The sequence below is a fragment of the Barbus barbus genome, assembly GCF_936440315.1.
Source record: "Barbus barbus genome assembly, chromosome: 34".
Lineage (NCBI taxonomy): Eukaryota > Metazoa > Chordata > Actinopteri > Cypriniformes > Cyprinidae > Barbus > Barbus barbus.
In genome coordinates, this window is record NC_136762.1 from 10,880,479 (window position 1) to 10,896,020 (window position 15,542).

The following is a 15,542-nucleotide window of genomic DNA, read 5'->3' on the forward strand; positions in this document are numbered from 1 at the left end:
GTAATAAGTGCATTATTTTATGTAAATTTCAAATCAGACTTTAGTACTAGTTAGGATTTAAACATATAAAAGTCTAGGGAAAAGATAGTATTTCTGAGAAAAATACTTAAGACTAGGTCAAATGACAAGTAAAAAAAAAAAAAAGAAATATGTGAAAAATAACAATAAATTAATAACACAATAATATATTCTGCCCGTTTAACGGTTAAAAACACATTTTATATGATACATTGATATAATCTCACTATAAAATGAGATTACATTAGTATAATACATAAAAAACGTCAATAATTTACCAATTTAGATTTAAAAAATGAACTAAAATAGTTTAAATGAAAAGTTTTATTCTCTGTTGACTCAAATTCTACAGCACTAAACAGCCTGATTTACTTTATCTTGTTGTTTGAATATTGTCCCTCTTTCTCCTGTATTTTATTATCTATTTATTCAATAAAATAGTCATGGAACAATATTAAACAGAATAGAAATGAAGAGAATAAAAAGAGTTTGAAAAGGACCATTCTTTTTATATCCGGTGTCACATTTGGAAGTTTGGCCCTACGTATTTTCTTACGTTCAGTGTCGTAAAACACATCATTTCCGTTGAGACAGAGTCATCTAGATACGTAAAGTAATCGTGAATCTTCGGCGCTTACGCACAACGTGCATGATACGCCATTCCGCTGAGCACAACTACATCCACTGGCGAGAAACCGCTTTTAATACAGTAAGTTATATTGTTCTATGCGAACACGTAGAGCTTTTTATTTGCCTATTTTAAAATAAGTATTACTTTTTTTTTGTTAATGCTTGTTTGCGGAAACACTTTGTTTGTTGTGTATATGTAACGTAGTAAGCTAAGCTAACATGCTAACTCCTGCTTTATTGAAACCGACAAAATTGTTGCATGTATCCGTATCATATATATATGTGAATATATGTTTTTAGTTTAACTTGGAAAATATGTTAAAGTGTACCTGTTACTTAGGGTTTATATGGTGTTTTTAATGAATAAACCGTAGCTTGCTAGTTTCGGTACGATAGGAAAATAATTCAGGCGCGATTGCCAAGTTAGTCGGTGACGTTCATTGTTGTGGTTTAGATATTGTGTTTATAATACAGTATCTAATATTTGCATTTGATTTCGGATTTTCTTTCATTATCAACAGATTTAGGCTTTTATTAGATCTCACTTAGTCTTCAACGTTGTTGTGGTTCTTTGAATGAATTCGTAGTGGAGTATTTTCTTATAATTTTGAACGTGTTTCAGTACTCGTGCTTTGCAGTTTGATCTCATATTTTGTGTATTACTGTTTCTTTTGCAGAATTCGCTGCCATGGCAGCTGCATTCCCCTACAGAGGTGTTCCTGGAACAATGCCTCCAGGTGTTCCTCCACCTCCTCCTGCTGTTGCTCCAGTACCAGATTACATGACTGAGGAGAAACTGCAAGAGAAAGGTGCGTTCACATGGCTTGATCGTGCACTTTGATTTTGCTTTGTGTGCTCTGAAAGTTTAGTGACGTGATTTGCTTTTGTTTGGGTAACCTCACTTGTAGCTCGGAAATGGCAGCAGCTTCAGGCCAAACGCTACTCGGAGAAGAGGAAATTTGGCTTTGTGGATGCTCAGAAAGAGGACATGCCACCTGAGCATGTACGCAAAATCATCAGGGATCATGGTGACATGACGAACAGGAAATTTCGGCATGACAAGAGGGTTTACCTTGGGTAAGACCATTTGTGTATTTGACTAGGTAATTGATATTTATGTGTGATCATTATTAATAAAATCTTTTGTTTTTTTTTGTCTGCAGGGCTCTGAAATATATGCCCCATGCAGTACTCAAACTTCTGGAGAACATGCCCATGCCCTGGGAGCAGATCAGAGATGTTCCTGTGCTCTACCACATTACAGGCGCTATTTCCTTTGTAAACGAAATCCCATGGGTGATTGAGCCAGTGTACATTGCTCAATGGGGGTAAGTGACGGTGATTGATGGCATGACTTTCACAGCAGAGATTGAAACATAGGGCTGCACATATTGTGTAAAATTGACAAAAAAAATTCTAATAAAAATGTGATTTTGATAGGTCTAGATTTGCTTGTTTGTAGAGCTGCACCGTTTTGCCCCCCCCAAAAAAATCTGTATAGCTGTAATAATTACAGAAAGTGTTTTTTTTTTTTTTTTCACCAGCACGATGTGGATCATGATGCGTCGTGAAAAGCGAGACAGACGGCACTTCAAGCGCATGCGTTTCCCTCCATTTGATGATGAAGAGCCTCCGTTGGATTATGCTGACAACATCTTGGATGTTGAGCCTCTGGAGGCGATCCAGATGGAGCTGGACGCTGAGGAGGACTCTTCTGTTGCACAATGGCTTTATGAGCATCAACCTCTGAAAGATTCCACAAAGTGAGTGTTGATGACAGTTGTAAAAAGTATGATTTCTTGTTTCTTGTTTATGATTTTTTTTTTCTTTCCACAGATATGTGAACGGGACCACATACAGACGCTGGCAATTCACTTTACCAATGATGTCTACTCTGTATCGATTGGCTAATCAGTTGCTGACAGACTTGGTGGATAAAAACTACTTCTACTTGTTTGACTTGAAGGCTTTCTTTACCTCTAAAGCGTTGAACATGGCCATTCCAGGGGGACCCAAATTTGAGCCGCTAGTGAGAGACATTAATCTCCAGTACGTACCATGTCCATCCTGTAGCATTGTTGACCGTTACTTTTTATTTTCTCCAGAAGTCTAATTTGGTTTGTTTTTAGGGATGAAGACTGGAATGAGTTCAATGACATCAACAAGATCATCATCAGACAACCAATCAGGACGGAATACAAAATTGCATTCCCTTATCTATACAACAACCTGCCACACTATGTGCACCTCACCTGGTATGAAACTTCATCATGCCTACAGTTTTATCGTTCTATACAAATTCTTGTTGTGCTGAACCAGTGATATGTGATTGTCCATGCAGGTACCACACACCAAACGTGGTGTTCATCAAGACAGAGGATCCTGATCTGCCCGCCTTCTACTTTGACCCTCTGATCAACCCCATCTCTCATAGGCACTCCGTCAAGGTCAGAACTTCAACTGGTTAATTAAACTGTGCTTGTAAGTTTCCTGATTTAAAAAAAGAAAAAAATTCTCTCTCAAATTGCAAGCTTCTGATTTCTCCATAGAGCCAAGAGCCACTGCCAGATGATGATGAGGAGTTTGAACTGCCAGAGTATGTTGAGCCATTCCTAAAGGAGACTCCTCTCTACACTGACAACACAGCCAATGGAATTGCACTGTTGTGGGCACCTCGTCCATTTAATCTCCGCTCAGGAAGAACCAGACGGGCCATTGATGTGCCTCTCATCAAAAACTGGTTTGTATTGAACACTATACTGTATTAGTTCACTGAAAGAGGCCAATCTCAAAGTTTTGAATTTATCTATGTAAACATGCACTAGAAGAATGTCTCTGACCATTGTGTTCACATAATTTTTTTTTTTTTTACAGTGTCTCACACATAACTAGGCATTCTAGGCCTTTTTTTTCCCATTTCGCTGCCCTGCATCACACATTTTTAAACTGCATTCTGTGTGAATGAATGGTCCCAACTCATGTAGGGTTTGTTTGAGTATTAAGAACAAGACGACTATAATTTCTGAATAGAGGCTCTTTTTTTGTTTGAACACCTTCAGGTATCGTGAGCATTGTCCTGCAGGCCAGCCTGTGAAGGTGCGTGTGTCTTACCAGAAGCTGCTGAAGTACTATGTGCTGAATGCTTTAAAACACAGACCACCTAAAGCACAGAAAAAGAGGTGAGGGTACTATTTCAGAGCTTGTTTTGTTGAAAAATGTTGATGCATTTAATGATGATTGTATTTTCTGTTCTAGATACCTGTTCCGCTCTTTCAAAGCCACCAAATTCTTTCAGTCCACAAAGCTGGATTGGGTAGAAGTTGGCCTCCAGGTGTGCCGGCAGGGCTACAACATGCTGAACCTGCTCATTCACAGAAAGAACCTCAACTACCTGCACTTGGACTACAACTTCAACTTGAAGCCCGTGAAAACCCTCACCACAAAGGAACGTAAGAAGTCCAGATTCGGGAATGCGTTCCACTTGTGCCGTGAGGTTCTGCGTTTGAGCAAGCTTGTGGTGGACAGTCATGTGCAATACAGGCTTGGAAACGTTGACGCTTTCCAGGTATAATATGAAATAATGACTGCAGTTTCTGTGCAGCTAATTGTTATCATTGTCTGATTGTTTCTTTACTAAAGTATTTTACCTACTTTGTAGCTGGCGGATGGACTGCAGTACATCTTCGCCCATGTTGGTCAATTGACTGGCATGTACCGCTACAAGTACAAGCTCATGAGGCAAATCAGAATGTGCAAAGACCTGAAGCATCTCATCTACTACCGCTTCAACACAGTGAGTAACACTCAATTCTACCAAATACACCATTTTGTAAAGTACAGTGTTTTTCTGCAATTGTGTTTGAATTGGTGCTATGCCTTGCATCTGAAGTGATCTGTTTTTATAGGGCCCAGTTGGAAAAGGTCCAGGCTGTGGGTTCTGGGCTCCAGGATGGAGAGTCTGGCTATTCTTCATGAGAGGCATCACTCCTCTTCTAGAGCGGTGGCTTGGCAATCTTCTGGCCAGGCAGTTTGAGGGTAAAATGTGCTTTAATTCATATGCAAAAAGCATTTTGAAAGATGGAGTAAAGTTTTTAAGGATAGCAAATACTAATTCATTGTGTAATGCTGTATAGGTCGACACTCCAAGGGTGTTGCAAAGACTGTGACCAAACAGCGTGTGGAATCTCACTTTGATCTGGAGCTGAGAGCTGCTGTGATGCATGACATCCTGGATATGATGCCTGAGGGTATCAAGCAGAACAAGGCCAGAACCATCTTGCAGCATCTCAGCGAGTCTTGGAGATGCTGGAAGGCCAACATCCCTTGGAAGGTATTTATTTATTTATCAACTTTTTGCTGCCCATCAATGTTATGATTAAAATTGGAAGTTTATCATCAAGGAATTTTCATTATTTTTTTTCAGGTTCCTGGGCTTCCAACCCCCATTGAGAACATGATTCTCCGCTATGTGAAGGCCAAAGCTGACTGGTGGACCAACACAGCCCACTACAACCGTGAGAGAATCCGAAGAGGAGCCACTGTGGATAAGACTGTGTGCAAGAAAAACCTGGGACGTCTCACTCGACTCTATCTAAAGGCAGAGCAGGAGAGACAGCACAATTACCTGAAGGTACATTTCTTGAGTAACACAATGTCTTTGAACAGGCTGCTGTTACTGATACAGAACACATTAAAGAGTGATGTCTTTATCTTATAGGATGGACCTTACATCACAGCTGAGGAGGCTGTGGCCATCTACACCACCACAGTGCACTGGCTGGAGAGTCGTCGTTTCTCTCCGATCCCCTTCCCTCCTCTGTCTTACAAACATGACACTAAGCTGCTCATCTTGGCTTTGGAAAGACTCAAGGAGGCTTACAGGTCAGGCCAGTCCCATAAATGCAAGCTGATTAGATGCACTGGTTTTGTTTAGATTTTTGCATATTTTCTGACTTTGCTTTGTTCATTTATCTAGTGTGAAGTCAAGGCTGAACCAGTCACAGCGTGAGGAGTTGGGTCTGATTGAGCAGGCCTATGACAACCCTCATGAGGCTCTGTCCAGAATCAAACGTCACCTCCTCACTCAGAGAGCCTTCAAAGAGGTTTGCTTACATTAATTTCAGCACATTTCATATAACCACAAGAGTTCTCCTAGCCCGTTATTGGTCCTAGCTTGCGCTTAAAGTGGCTCTTTTTCTCTCTAGGTGGGCATTGAGTTCATGGACCTTTACAGTCACTTGGTGCCGGTTTATGATGTTGAACCTCTGGAAAAGATCACTGATGCATACCTGGATCAGTACCTGTGGTATGAGGCAGACAAGCGCAGACTTTTTCCACCCTGGATCAAACCAGCTGACACAGAGCCACCTCCACTGCTGGTGTACAAATGGTGTCAAGGTGAAAAAAAAATATATATATATATATTTATATTTAAAAAAAAGAAAAAAATTATAAGGGTGTCCCCGACTAAGGATTTTCATTGTCGAATCGGAATTTTCAAATCTTGCCGATAGTCGACTGATAGGCGAATCATATGTTTGGTGGCGAGGGGCAAAATCCATTACGAAGAGTCAAGTGAGACATTCAACACAGAGAAAATGTGTAACGGACATCCCCATATAGCTAAAATGGCATGATCATAACACCCCGCAAATATTTGACTGACATTGGGATTTAAATGTCATTCTGTTAAACATTACTAATTATCTCTGCTAGGAATCAACAACCTGCAGGATGTGTGGGAGACAGCAGAAGGTGAATGCAATGTCATGCTGGAGTCACGCTATGAGAAGATGTACGAGAAGATTGACTTGACGCTGCTGAACAGGCTTCTGCGTCTCATTGTTGATCACAACATTGCCGATTACATGACGGCCAAAAACAATGTTGTTATTAACTATAAGGTCTGTCAATTGCATATATAATACAGTAAAAAAAAAAAAAATTCTCTCTTTTGAGAAATTAAATTAGAAATTTCCTTTCACTGCCCTGTTTGATTTGAGATATCTGTATTTTATCTTAACAGGACATGAACCATACAAACTCGTACGGTATTATCCGTGGCCTGCAGTTTGCCTCTTTCATCGTGCATTACTACGGGCTGGTGATGGACCTGCTGGTGCTGGGTCTGCACAGAGCCAGTGAGATGGCTGGACCTCCTCAGATGCCCAATGACTTCCTCAGCTTCCAGGACACACCCACTGAGAGTGCCCATCCTATACGTCTTTACTGCAGATACATAGACCGCATTCACATCTTCTTCAGGTTAGTAGTGCTGATAAAAGAAGTCTACCGTGTCCTGTTGTGCTAAATTGAGATTTTATTTCCAAATGTTGCTGTTGTACAAGTTTTATGAACTTGCGGTTTTGCTGTGTGTAGGTTCTCTGCTGATGAGGCGAGGGATTTGATCCAGAGGTACTTGACCGAGCACCCAGACCCCAATAATGAGAACATTGTGGGCTACAACAATAAGAAATGCTGGCCAAGAGATGCTAGGATGAGACTGATGAAACATGATGTGAACTTGTAAGTGCTCTAGACTTTTGTCATTCTGAACCCCTTAAATGCACGTGGTATGATAATTTCCTGATATTCACACAGGGGCCGTGCTGTGTTCTGGGACATCAAAAATCGCCTCCCTCGTTCTGTGACCACTGTTCAGTGGGAGAACAGCTTTGTGTCTGTGTACAGCAAGGACAACCCCAACCTACTCTTCAACATGTGTGGCTTTGAGTGTCGCATCCTCCCCAAGTGTCGCACTAGTTATGAGGAGTTTACGCACAAAGATGGTGTGTGGAATTTGCAGAACGAGGTAAGTAGAATTGCAAACTATTGATTAAAAATAACTGTTGGCACATCAGAAAGGATGGTGGATAATTGTGTGTTGATTTTTAGGTAACAAAGGAAAGGACAGCACAGTGTTTCCTGCGTGTAGATGATGAGTCCATGCAGAGGTTTCACAACAGAGTGCGACAGATTCTGATGGCTTCTGGGTCCACCACCTTTACCAAGGTATGAGCCCTGAACCTTAACATTAAAACAGCCATGGCAAACTTGTATTTCCAATTCTGTATGGTTTTACATAATGTTGCTCTTCTCAGATTGTGAACAAGTGGAACACTGCTCTGATTGGTCTAATGACATACTTCCGTGAAGCCGTGGTCAACACTCAGGAGCTTTTGGACTTGCTGGTGAAGTGTGAGAATAAGATCCAAACCCGTATCAAGATTGGGTTGAACTCTAAAATGCCTAGTCGTTTCCCTCCTGTGGTGTTTTACACCCCTAAGGAGTTGGGTGGACTGGGAATGCTTTCCATGGGACACGTACTGATTCCACAGTCTGACCTTAGGTAAGTTATTTGCAGTTTTCATTACTGTTTCTTTTATTAGCAACTTCATGGGAATTTATATGGATCCACAGATGCAGGCGATTGATTTAAAATTCTTCTGTGTTTGCTCAGGTGGTCCAAACAGACCGATGTGGGCATCACTCATTTCCGTTCCGGTATGAGTCACGAGGAGGATCAGCTTATTCCTAATCTGTACCGCTATATCCAGCCATGGGAAAGTGAGTTTATTGACTCCCAGAGAGTTTGGGCCGAATACGCCCTCAAACGACAGGAGGCCATTGCTCAGAACAGGTACTGTCCTCTTAACCAAACCCAATTCTTAATTATGTTGATGCGTTCATTCTTATTAATGAGTTTGATACTCTTCAGACGTTTGACACTGGAGGATCTGGAGGACTCCTGGGACAGAGGTATTCCACGTATCAACACACTCTTCCAGAAGGACAGACACACTCTGGCTTATGACAAGGGCTGGAGAGTCAGAACAGACTTCAAGCAGTACCAGGTAAAAGTCTTTCCTTCTGGGAAACATGAATTGCACGTTGAAAGTAGTGCCTGATATCACTTAGATTTATTTATTTTAATTATGGTTTTTGATTGTTTTCAGGTGTTGAAGCAAAATCCATTCTGGTGGACTCACCAAAGGCATGATGGGAAATTGTGGAATTTAAACAACTACCGTACCGACATGATCCAGGCACTTGGAGGGGTGGAAGGCATTCTTGAGCACACGCTCTTCAAGGGAACCTACTTCCCCACCTGGGAGGGTCTCTTCTGGTAAGACATTTTATGTTGACAAACATTCAGAAAATTTAATGCTATTTTTGACAATGTTTTTAAGATTCATTCGCTCAACATTTTTAATTTATTTATATCTGATAGGGAGAAGGCCAGTGGTTTCGAAGAGTCAATGAAATGGAAGAAACTCACCAATGCTCAGAGATCTGGTCTGAACCAGATTCCTAATCGACGATTCACCTTGTGGTGGTCTCCTACAATCAACAGAGCCAATGTAGGTCTATGAAATGCCATTGCATTTAGATAGCATTTTTCCCCAAATTCTTTTCTTGAGACTCATTCTCTTGATGTTCTTATAGGTATATGTGGGTTTCCAAGTGCAGTTGGACCTCACTGGAATCTTTATGCATGGTAAAATCCCAACTCTCAAGATCTCTCTGATCCAGATATTCAGAGCTCACTTGTGGCAGAAGATTCATGAGAGTGTCGTCATGGATCTCTGTCAGGTAAACAGATGTGCTTCCTTTAAATGGGTCAAGATATTATGCAGTGAATATTATTCATGCTTATTTAACAAGACTTATGTGAGCAAACTGTATGTGTGGTTTCACACTTTAGACTGAACTGTTACTAACAGTTCAGAATGGCTTATTCAGAATGGCTTATTCAGAATGGTGCCATCAGTGAACTTTTGTTTGCTCTGTGTAGGTGTTTGACCAAGAGCTGGATGCTTTGGAGATCGAGACTGTCCAGAAAGAAACAATCCATCCTAGGAAGTCTTACAAGATGAATTCCTCCTGTGCTGATATTCTGTTGTTTGCCTCCTACAAGTGGAACGTCTCTCGCCCCTCACTTCTAGCAGATTCAAAGTATGTGTGATTTGAGATTAATGAATACATTGCCATCTAAGATATCAGGAGGAAAAATGAAAACATTTCGCACACAATACTTGCATGTAAAAACCATACTGAAGCCATACATAGTCCTGTTGTATGGTATGGTAAATGTCTGTGATTCGTTTTATAGAGATGTCATGGACAGCACCACAACACAGAAGTACTGGATTGACATTCAGCTCAGATGGGGTGACTACGACTCCCATGATATTGAGCGATATGCCAGGGCCAAGTTCTTGGATTACACCACTGACAACATGAGTATTTACCCATCACCCACTGGAGTCCTGATTGCCCTTGATCTGGCCTACAACCTTCACAGGTCAGTATTTTATAGCATATTGTTTAGGCGATTTAAATGACAAAGTCAAGTACAACTTGGTTACACATCTTAAAAGAGCGACAGAGCAGCAAGTATGTATGATTCGTTTGTTTCTCTCTCTACAGTGCTTATGGTAACTGGTTCCCTGGAGGCAAGCCCCTGATCCAGCAGGCCATGGCGAAGATAATGAAGGCCAACCCAGCTCTTTATGTGCTGAGAGAGCGAATCCGCAAGGGTTTGCAACTCTACTCTTCAGAGCCCACTGAGCCTTACCTGTCTTCCCAGAACTACGGAGAACTCTTCTCCAACCAGATAATCTGGTTTGTGGATGACACCAATGTGTATAGAGTCACCATCCACAAGGCAAGTGAATTTAACATCATGAAGATGTCCCTTTTGGTGTTATCTTGTTTTCTCTATAGGTTGTGTGCCAGGTATTTTAATCTTTCACTTCCTGTTTTAGACCTTTGAAGGTAACTTGACCACAAAACCAATCAACGGAGCCATTTTCATCTTCAACCCCAGAACTGGACAGCTTTTCCTGAAAATCATTCACACATCTGTATGGGCAGGACAAAAGCGTCTTGGACAGGTAAGTCTGTCACTGTGTGCTGTGTATTTTGTCTCCACAAGGTTACTGTGATCTGTAGGGATGGGTACCGAAACTCGGTATTAAATCGGTCTCGGGGCTAAATTATGAAAGACCGGAGTATCGATAAGCTCTGACGTTATCGGTACTTCTGTCGGTATTGGAGAAGTTAAGAAAACACACATACATTTATTGTGTCTCTCTCTCTATATATATATATATATATATATATATATATATATATATGTCGCCAGCTGTTTTTATGTGCAATAATATTCAAACATTTGTCTATGATGCATTTCTGCTATGCGCAATTCAGAAGCCAGATCGCGCTCACGCGGAGCTTCAGCACACGCAACATGAAAGTCCTGTTTAATTATGATAGAGGAGAGAACCAACTATTCAAACATCTGCTCACACTTTAGGCCTGTGGCTGTTATATTAAGCTAAGTATTTATTTTTTTTTTTTTCGATTTTGGCTTCCAAGGATTATAGCCGCATTTCTTCTAGCACAACTCCCTTCCCTTCATAGCGGCACGGATTCGTTCCTCCGAACCAAAACTTAACATCTGAATCAGCTCAATCAGTGATTGTTATAAAATGCCGTCTTTACTGTTGCTACATTGCAGGACATATTTGATAGTAAAACGTTGAAAGTACAATCTGCACAAGTGATGCTGTTCAGGCTGAAATGTGTGTGCGCACGTGTGCCTGCGCGGCGGCGTGCTCCAAAACAGACAAGCACACTTTGAGCTTCGGGCGCGTCGAAATAACACAAAAATATGCCAAAAAATACACACACAATGTGTCAAAATGGCCGGTTATGAGAGTCTTCACTTATGTTTTAAGTGGACGAGAACAGTTGGGAGAAAATCCGATGCGTGTCAGTATATTGTCTTAAAGTGTCAGACTGGAGCTTGAGCCATCAATGTTAATCAAAGAACAAAATGCAAAGAGAAAATCACCCACAGCTCTTAATCTGAACAACGTTATAGCTTTAATAAGCATAAATCTATCAGTACATACAGTGAAAACTATGCAGTGCTCATTTACATTTGATTACGTTTGTAACTATTACTTACCTGAACATTAATATTAGTAGACCTTCATGGAAAAATGAAAGCACTGTTTATTTCATTTCGTTTGTGTGTTTGTTTTATTGTATTTGTCAGTTTGTTTTACTTTGTTTCTTTGTTCATGTTGTTACTGTATCTTATCTTATGTATATAAAACACTAAAAATACCTGCACACTGGTGCATTTACAAATTGATGAAGTGCAGGCATTTATAGTGTTTTATATACATAAGATAAGATACTGTAAGAATATGAACAAAGAAACAAAGTAAAACAAAAAGTACCGATAAGAATACCGTTAAAGTACCGGATCGATAAGCAGTATCGATAAGAGTAGTAATACCGTTAAAACCTTAACGATACCCATCCCTAGTGATCTGCACAAACCAGTCACTCATGTGGTTCTGTTTGCCGAGTTATACATGTTGCATTTGTGTTTTTGTAGCTGGCTAAGTGGAAAACTGCTGAAGAAGTGGCTGCCCTGATCCGATCGCTGCCTGTTGAAGAGCAGCCCAAGCAGATTATTGTGACCAGGAAGGGCATGTTGGATCCTCTTGAGGTTAGAAACACCCATTAAAACTGTTAAAAGGCAAAGTAGCTGTGTTATAGCACTGGTAAATTATTACCAGTTAACTTTAGGTTAACAGCTGTCTGTTTTCCTTAGGTGCACTTGCTGGACTTCCCCAACATTGTAATCAAGGGCTCTGAGCTCCAGTTGCCCTTCCAGGCCTGTCTGAAAGTGGAGAAGTTTGGAGACCTCATTCTGAAGGCCACAGAGCCTCAGATGGTCCTGTTCAATCTGTACGACGACTGGCTGAAGACCATCTCCTCTTACACTGTAAATCCAGCTCTTATACCAGAATTTTTACCTAACTGAAATCATAAGTAGCTTCTGAGGGTTGCACTGCTCATTACTACAATGTCTGAAACGAGTATGTTTTTGTTACCTAGGCATTCTCTCGTTTGATCTTAATCCTGAGAGCACTTCACGTCAACAACGACCGAGCCAAAGTTATCTTGAAGCCTGACAAGACCACAATCACCGAGCCCCACCACATCTGGCCCACTCTGACCGATGAGGAGTGGATCAAAGTGGAGGTGCAGCTCAAAGATCTCATCCTGGCTGACTATGGCAAGAAGAACAAGTGAGTACTAGATAATAAATGCTGACTTCTAAGTGCATACGGAAAATGTGTATAGATGTTAAATGGTCCACTTTTCAGGTATTAATTTTGTTTACTTCTCCATAGTGTGAATGTGGCATCTTTGACCCAGTCTGAAATCAGGGACATCATCCTGGGTATGGAGATTTCTGCTCCATCCCAGCAGAGACAGCAGATCGCTGAGATCGAGAAGCAGACCAAGGAGCAGTCTCAGCTAACAGCCACACAAACTCGCACTGTCAACAAACACGGAGATGAGATTATCACCTCCACCACCAGCAACTACGAGACGCAGACCTTCTCTTCCAAAACCGAATGGAGAGTTAGGTGTGGAAAAAAACTCCTGTCTTTATAGTTGTTAAAACACAGCTAGACTTTGTTTTTAAACTGTTTTCCTGATCTCACAGGGCGATCTCTGCTGCCAACTTGCACTTGCGTACTAACCACATCTACGTGTCATCGGATGACATCAAAGAAACTGGCTACACTTACATCCTGCCCAAGAACGTACTGAAGAAGTTCATCTGCATCTCAGATCTGCGAGCTCAGGTTAGAATAACCCAACTTCTTAAAATGTTTTCTCTTCTGAATCCTCTTCAGAAGTATTCTAAACCTGAATTTTTCCTTTGTCCATATGTTTTTCCCTGTAGATTGCAGGTTATCTGTATGGAACCAGCCCTCCAGATAACCCTCAGGTAAAAGAAATCCGCTGTATCGTGATGGTGCCACAGTGGGGTACACATCAGACGGTTCACCTGCCCAACCAGCTGCCACAACACGAGTACTTGAAGGTCAGTATTTTACTCGCATGCATACGTCTATAGTTTGGTGTTATCAGCAGTCTACGTCTTCTCAGCCGTATCAATCCATTTGAATGCCTCTTCAATTTCATAGGAAATGGAGCCTCTTGGATGGATCCATACACAGCCCAATGAATCCCCTCAGCTATCTCCTCAGGATGTCACCACCCATGCAAAGGTCATGGCTGACAATCCTTCCTGGGATGGCGAGAAGACTATCATTATTACTTGCAGGTACAGATTTAGCACAGTAATGCACTGTGGCTGCACTCTTTAACATCCCAGAGTGTAAAGATTGGCCATTGTCATGTATTCAATGTTGCATTTGTGGGTTTTAAACATTTGATTTTTATTATCTAGTTTCACTCCTGGTTCCTGCACGCTGACGGCCTACAAGCTGACTCCCAGTGGATATGAATGGGGTCGACAAAACACAGACAAGGGAAATAACCCCAAAGGTTACTTGCCCTCTCATTACGAAAGAGTCCAAATGCTCTTGTCTGACCGTTTCCTTGGCTTCTTCATGGTGCCTGGCCAAGTCTCCTGGAACTACAACTTCATGGGTTAGCATAGCCTTAATATATTTATACATTTTGAAGTGAATTTTCACCTTCTGTTAATTGCAGATACAACATTGTGCTTTTCTAACCTGTCCCTTTTCACTCTAGGTGTTCGCCATGATCCAAACATGAAATATGACCTACAGTTGGCCAACCCAAAAGAGTTCTACCATGAAGTTCACAGGCCATCTCATTTCCTCAACTTTGCTTCTCTGCAGGAGGGTGAAATCTACAATGCTGATCGTGAAGATATGTATGGATAATAGTACAAAATAAATACACCCAACAGGCTAAATTAATGCTTTGTCACCAAGACTCACTCTATACTGTTTGCAGTTATGTAAATGCTTAGCAACTCAAAACATGCCATTATCTGTTTATTGCTTTATAATTCCCTGGCATTGAGTTGATTATGCACATTGCTGAAAGCACATTTTGTGCTTGCTTTCTGAATGAATTCTCATCTAAAAATATCTGTACCCTTTTTCGTAATTGTTTGTAGTACATTGTGTTTTTTATAAATCCAGAATAAGTTGTCTGTACCCTGTAGCTATGTTGTGTATCTGTTATGTACACTGTAGTTTGGGTTTAAATAAAGAATACCACTTTTATAAGAAGGTTGATCTCATTGCCATTTCTGTTGGATTCATGAATAAAATCATTAGTGTGTCCACTGCAGGAACATTAGCTGTTCTATCTAAAGAGCAAGGACACTGTATGCCTTCAGAGCAAACCAATCTGCATGCATATGTTACAGTCCACTGAGCAGCTCAGCCCTGGACATATATGGCAAGTTGTTTTCACATTTATTCCTTAAAGAGTGTAATTAGATAAATTCATTAAAATGACAGTATATTTTGATTAATGCTAAATGATGCACACAAACATTATCAGCAAAAAACGGCGAGTTCTGATCACGGTACTCACATGATTGTGCGTTAAAGTCTGACACCGAAGAGAAAAAAAAGTTGAATGAAGTTTCTTTTTTGTGTGCACAGTATTCTCATAGCTTTATAAAATTAAGTTTGAACCAATGATGTCACAAGGGCTGTTTTAATGATGTTCTTACTACCTTTCTGGGCCTTGAATGCGGTAGTTGCATTTATCTATGCAGGTTCAGAAAGCTCTCGGATTGCATCAATAATATCTTAATTTGTATTCCAAAGATGAATGAAGGTCTTACGGGTTTGGAACGACTTGAGGGTGAGTAATAAATGGCAGAATTTCTATTTTTGAGTGAACTCTTCCTTTTATGTGCTTTGAGATCCATGAATGCAATGCCACTGACAGAGAAGAACAAAGAACATATTCTTTATTGCCATTATCTAACAGTTCACTGATTCTGGTGGATTATCTGAATAGTTTCGCTTCCGATTCCTATGACTTTGTAAACATGCACAGGA

The 15,542-nt window shown here is 40.7% G+C and overlaps 1 protein-coding gene across 1 annotated transcript; it reads left to right on the forward strand.

The window, feature by feature from the left end:
- The first annotated feature begins 605 nt into the window (after positions 1 to 605).
- On the forward strand, positions 606 to 14,766 carry LOC306854288 (pre-mRNA-processing-splicing factor 8-like). Its single transcript, XM_079392169.1, has 42 exons — positions 606 to 727; positions 1,326 to 1,457; positions 1,557 to 1,725; positions 1,812 to 1,976; positions 2,193 to 2,411; positions 2,485 to 2,697; positions 2,778 to 2,903; positions 2,990 to 3,095; positions 3,198 to 3,388; positions 3,708 to 3,827; positions 3,904 to 4,213; positions 4,307 to 4,441; positions 4,554 to 4,683; positions 4,782 to 4,978; positions 5,072 to 5,278; positions 5,366 to 5,529; positions 5,624 to 5,750; positions 5,853 to 6,045; positions 6,364 to 6,551; positions 6,674 to 6,912; positions 7,027 to 7,173; positions 7,249 to 7,459; positions 7,543 to 7,659; positions 7,749 to 7,996; positions 8,108 to 8,287; positions 8,366 to 8,501; positions 8,604 to 8,773; positions 8,879 to 9,008; positions 9,094 to 9,240; positions 9,443 to 9,603; positions 9,761 to 9,952; positions 10,078 to 10,315; positions 10,416 to 10,544; positions 12,062 to 12,175; positions 12,281 to 12,454; positions 12,568 to 12,761; positions 12,867 to 13,106; positions 13,187 to 13,328; positions 13,430 to 13,570; positions 13,674 to 13,813; positions 13,940 to 14,142; positions 14,248 to 14,766. The coding sequence occupies exons 2-42, from the start codon at positions 1,337 to 1,339 to the stop codon at positions 14,400 to 14,402; spliced, it is 7,029 nt and encodes a 2,342-aa protein (XP_079248295.1). The 5' UTR covers positions 606 to 727; positions 1,326 to 1,336; the 3' UTR covers positions 14,403 to 14,766.
- The last annotated feature ends 776 nt before the right edge of the window (positions 14,767 to 15,542 follow it).

What these genes read in the sequence shown, in the direction of transcription:
- LOC306854288 (XM_079392169.1), top strand. Translation starts at nt 1,337, where the DNA reads ATGGCAGCTGCATTCCCCTACAGAGGTGTTCCTGGAACAATGCCTCCA. An exon ending in AGGCCAACATCCCTTGGAAG is followed by an intron (nt 4,979 to 5,071) that starts GTATTTATTTAT and finishes ATTTTTTTTCAG; the next exon opens with GTTCCTGGGCTTCCAACCCC. An exon ending in ATTCCACAGTCTGACCTTAG is followed by an intron (nt 7,997 to 8,107) that starts GTAAGTTATTTG and finishes GTGTTTGCTCAG; the next exon opens with GTGGTCCAAACAGACCGATG.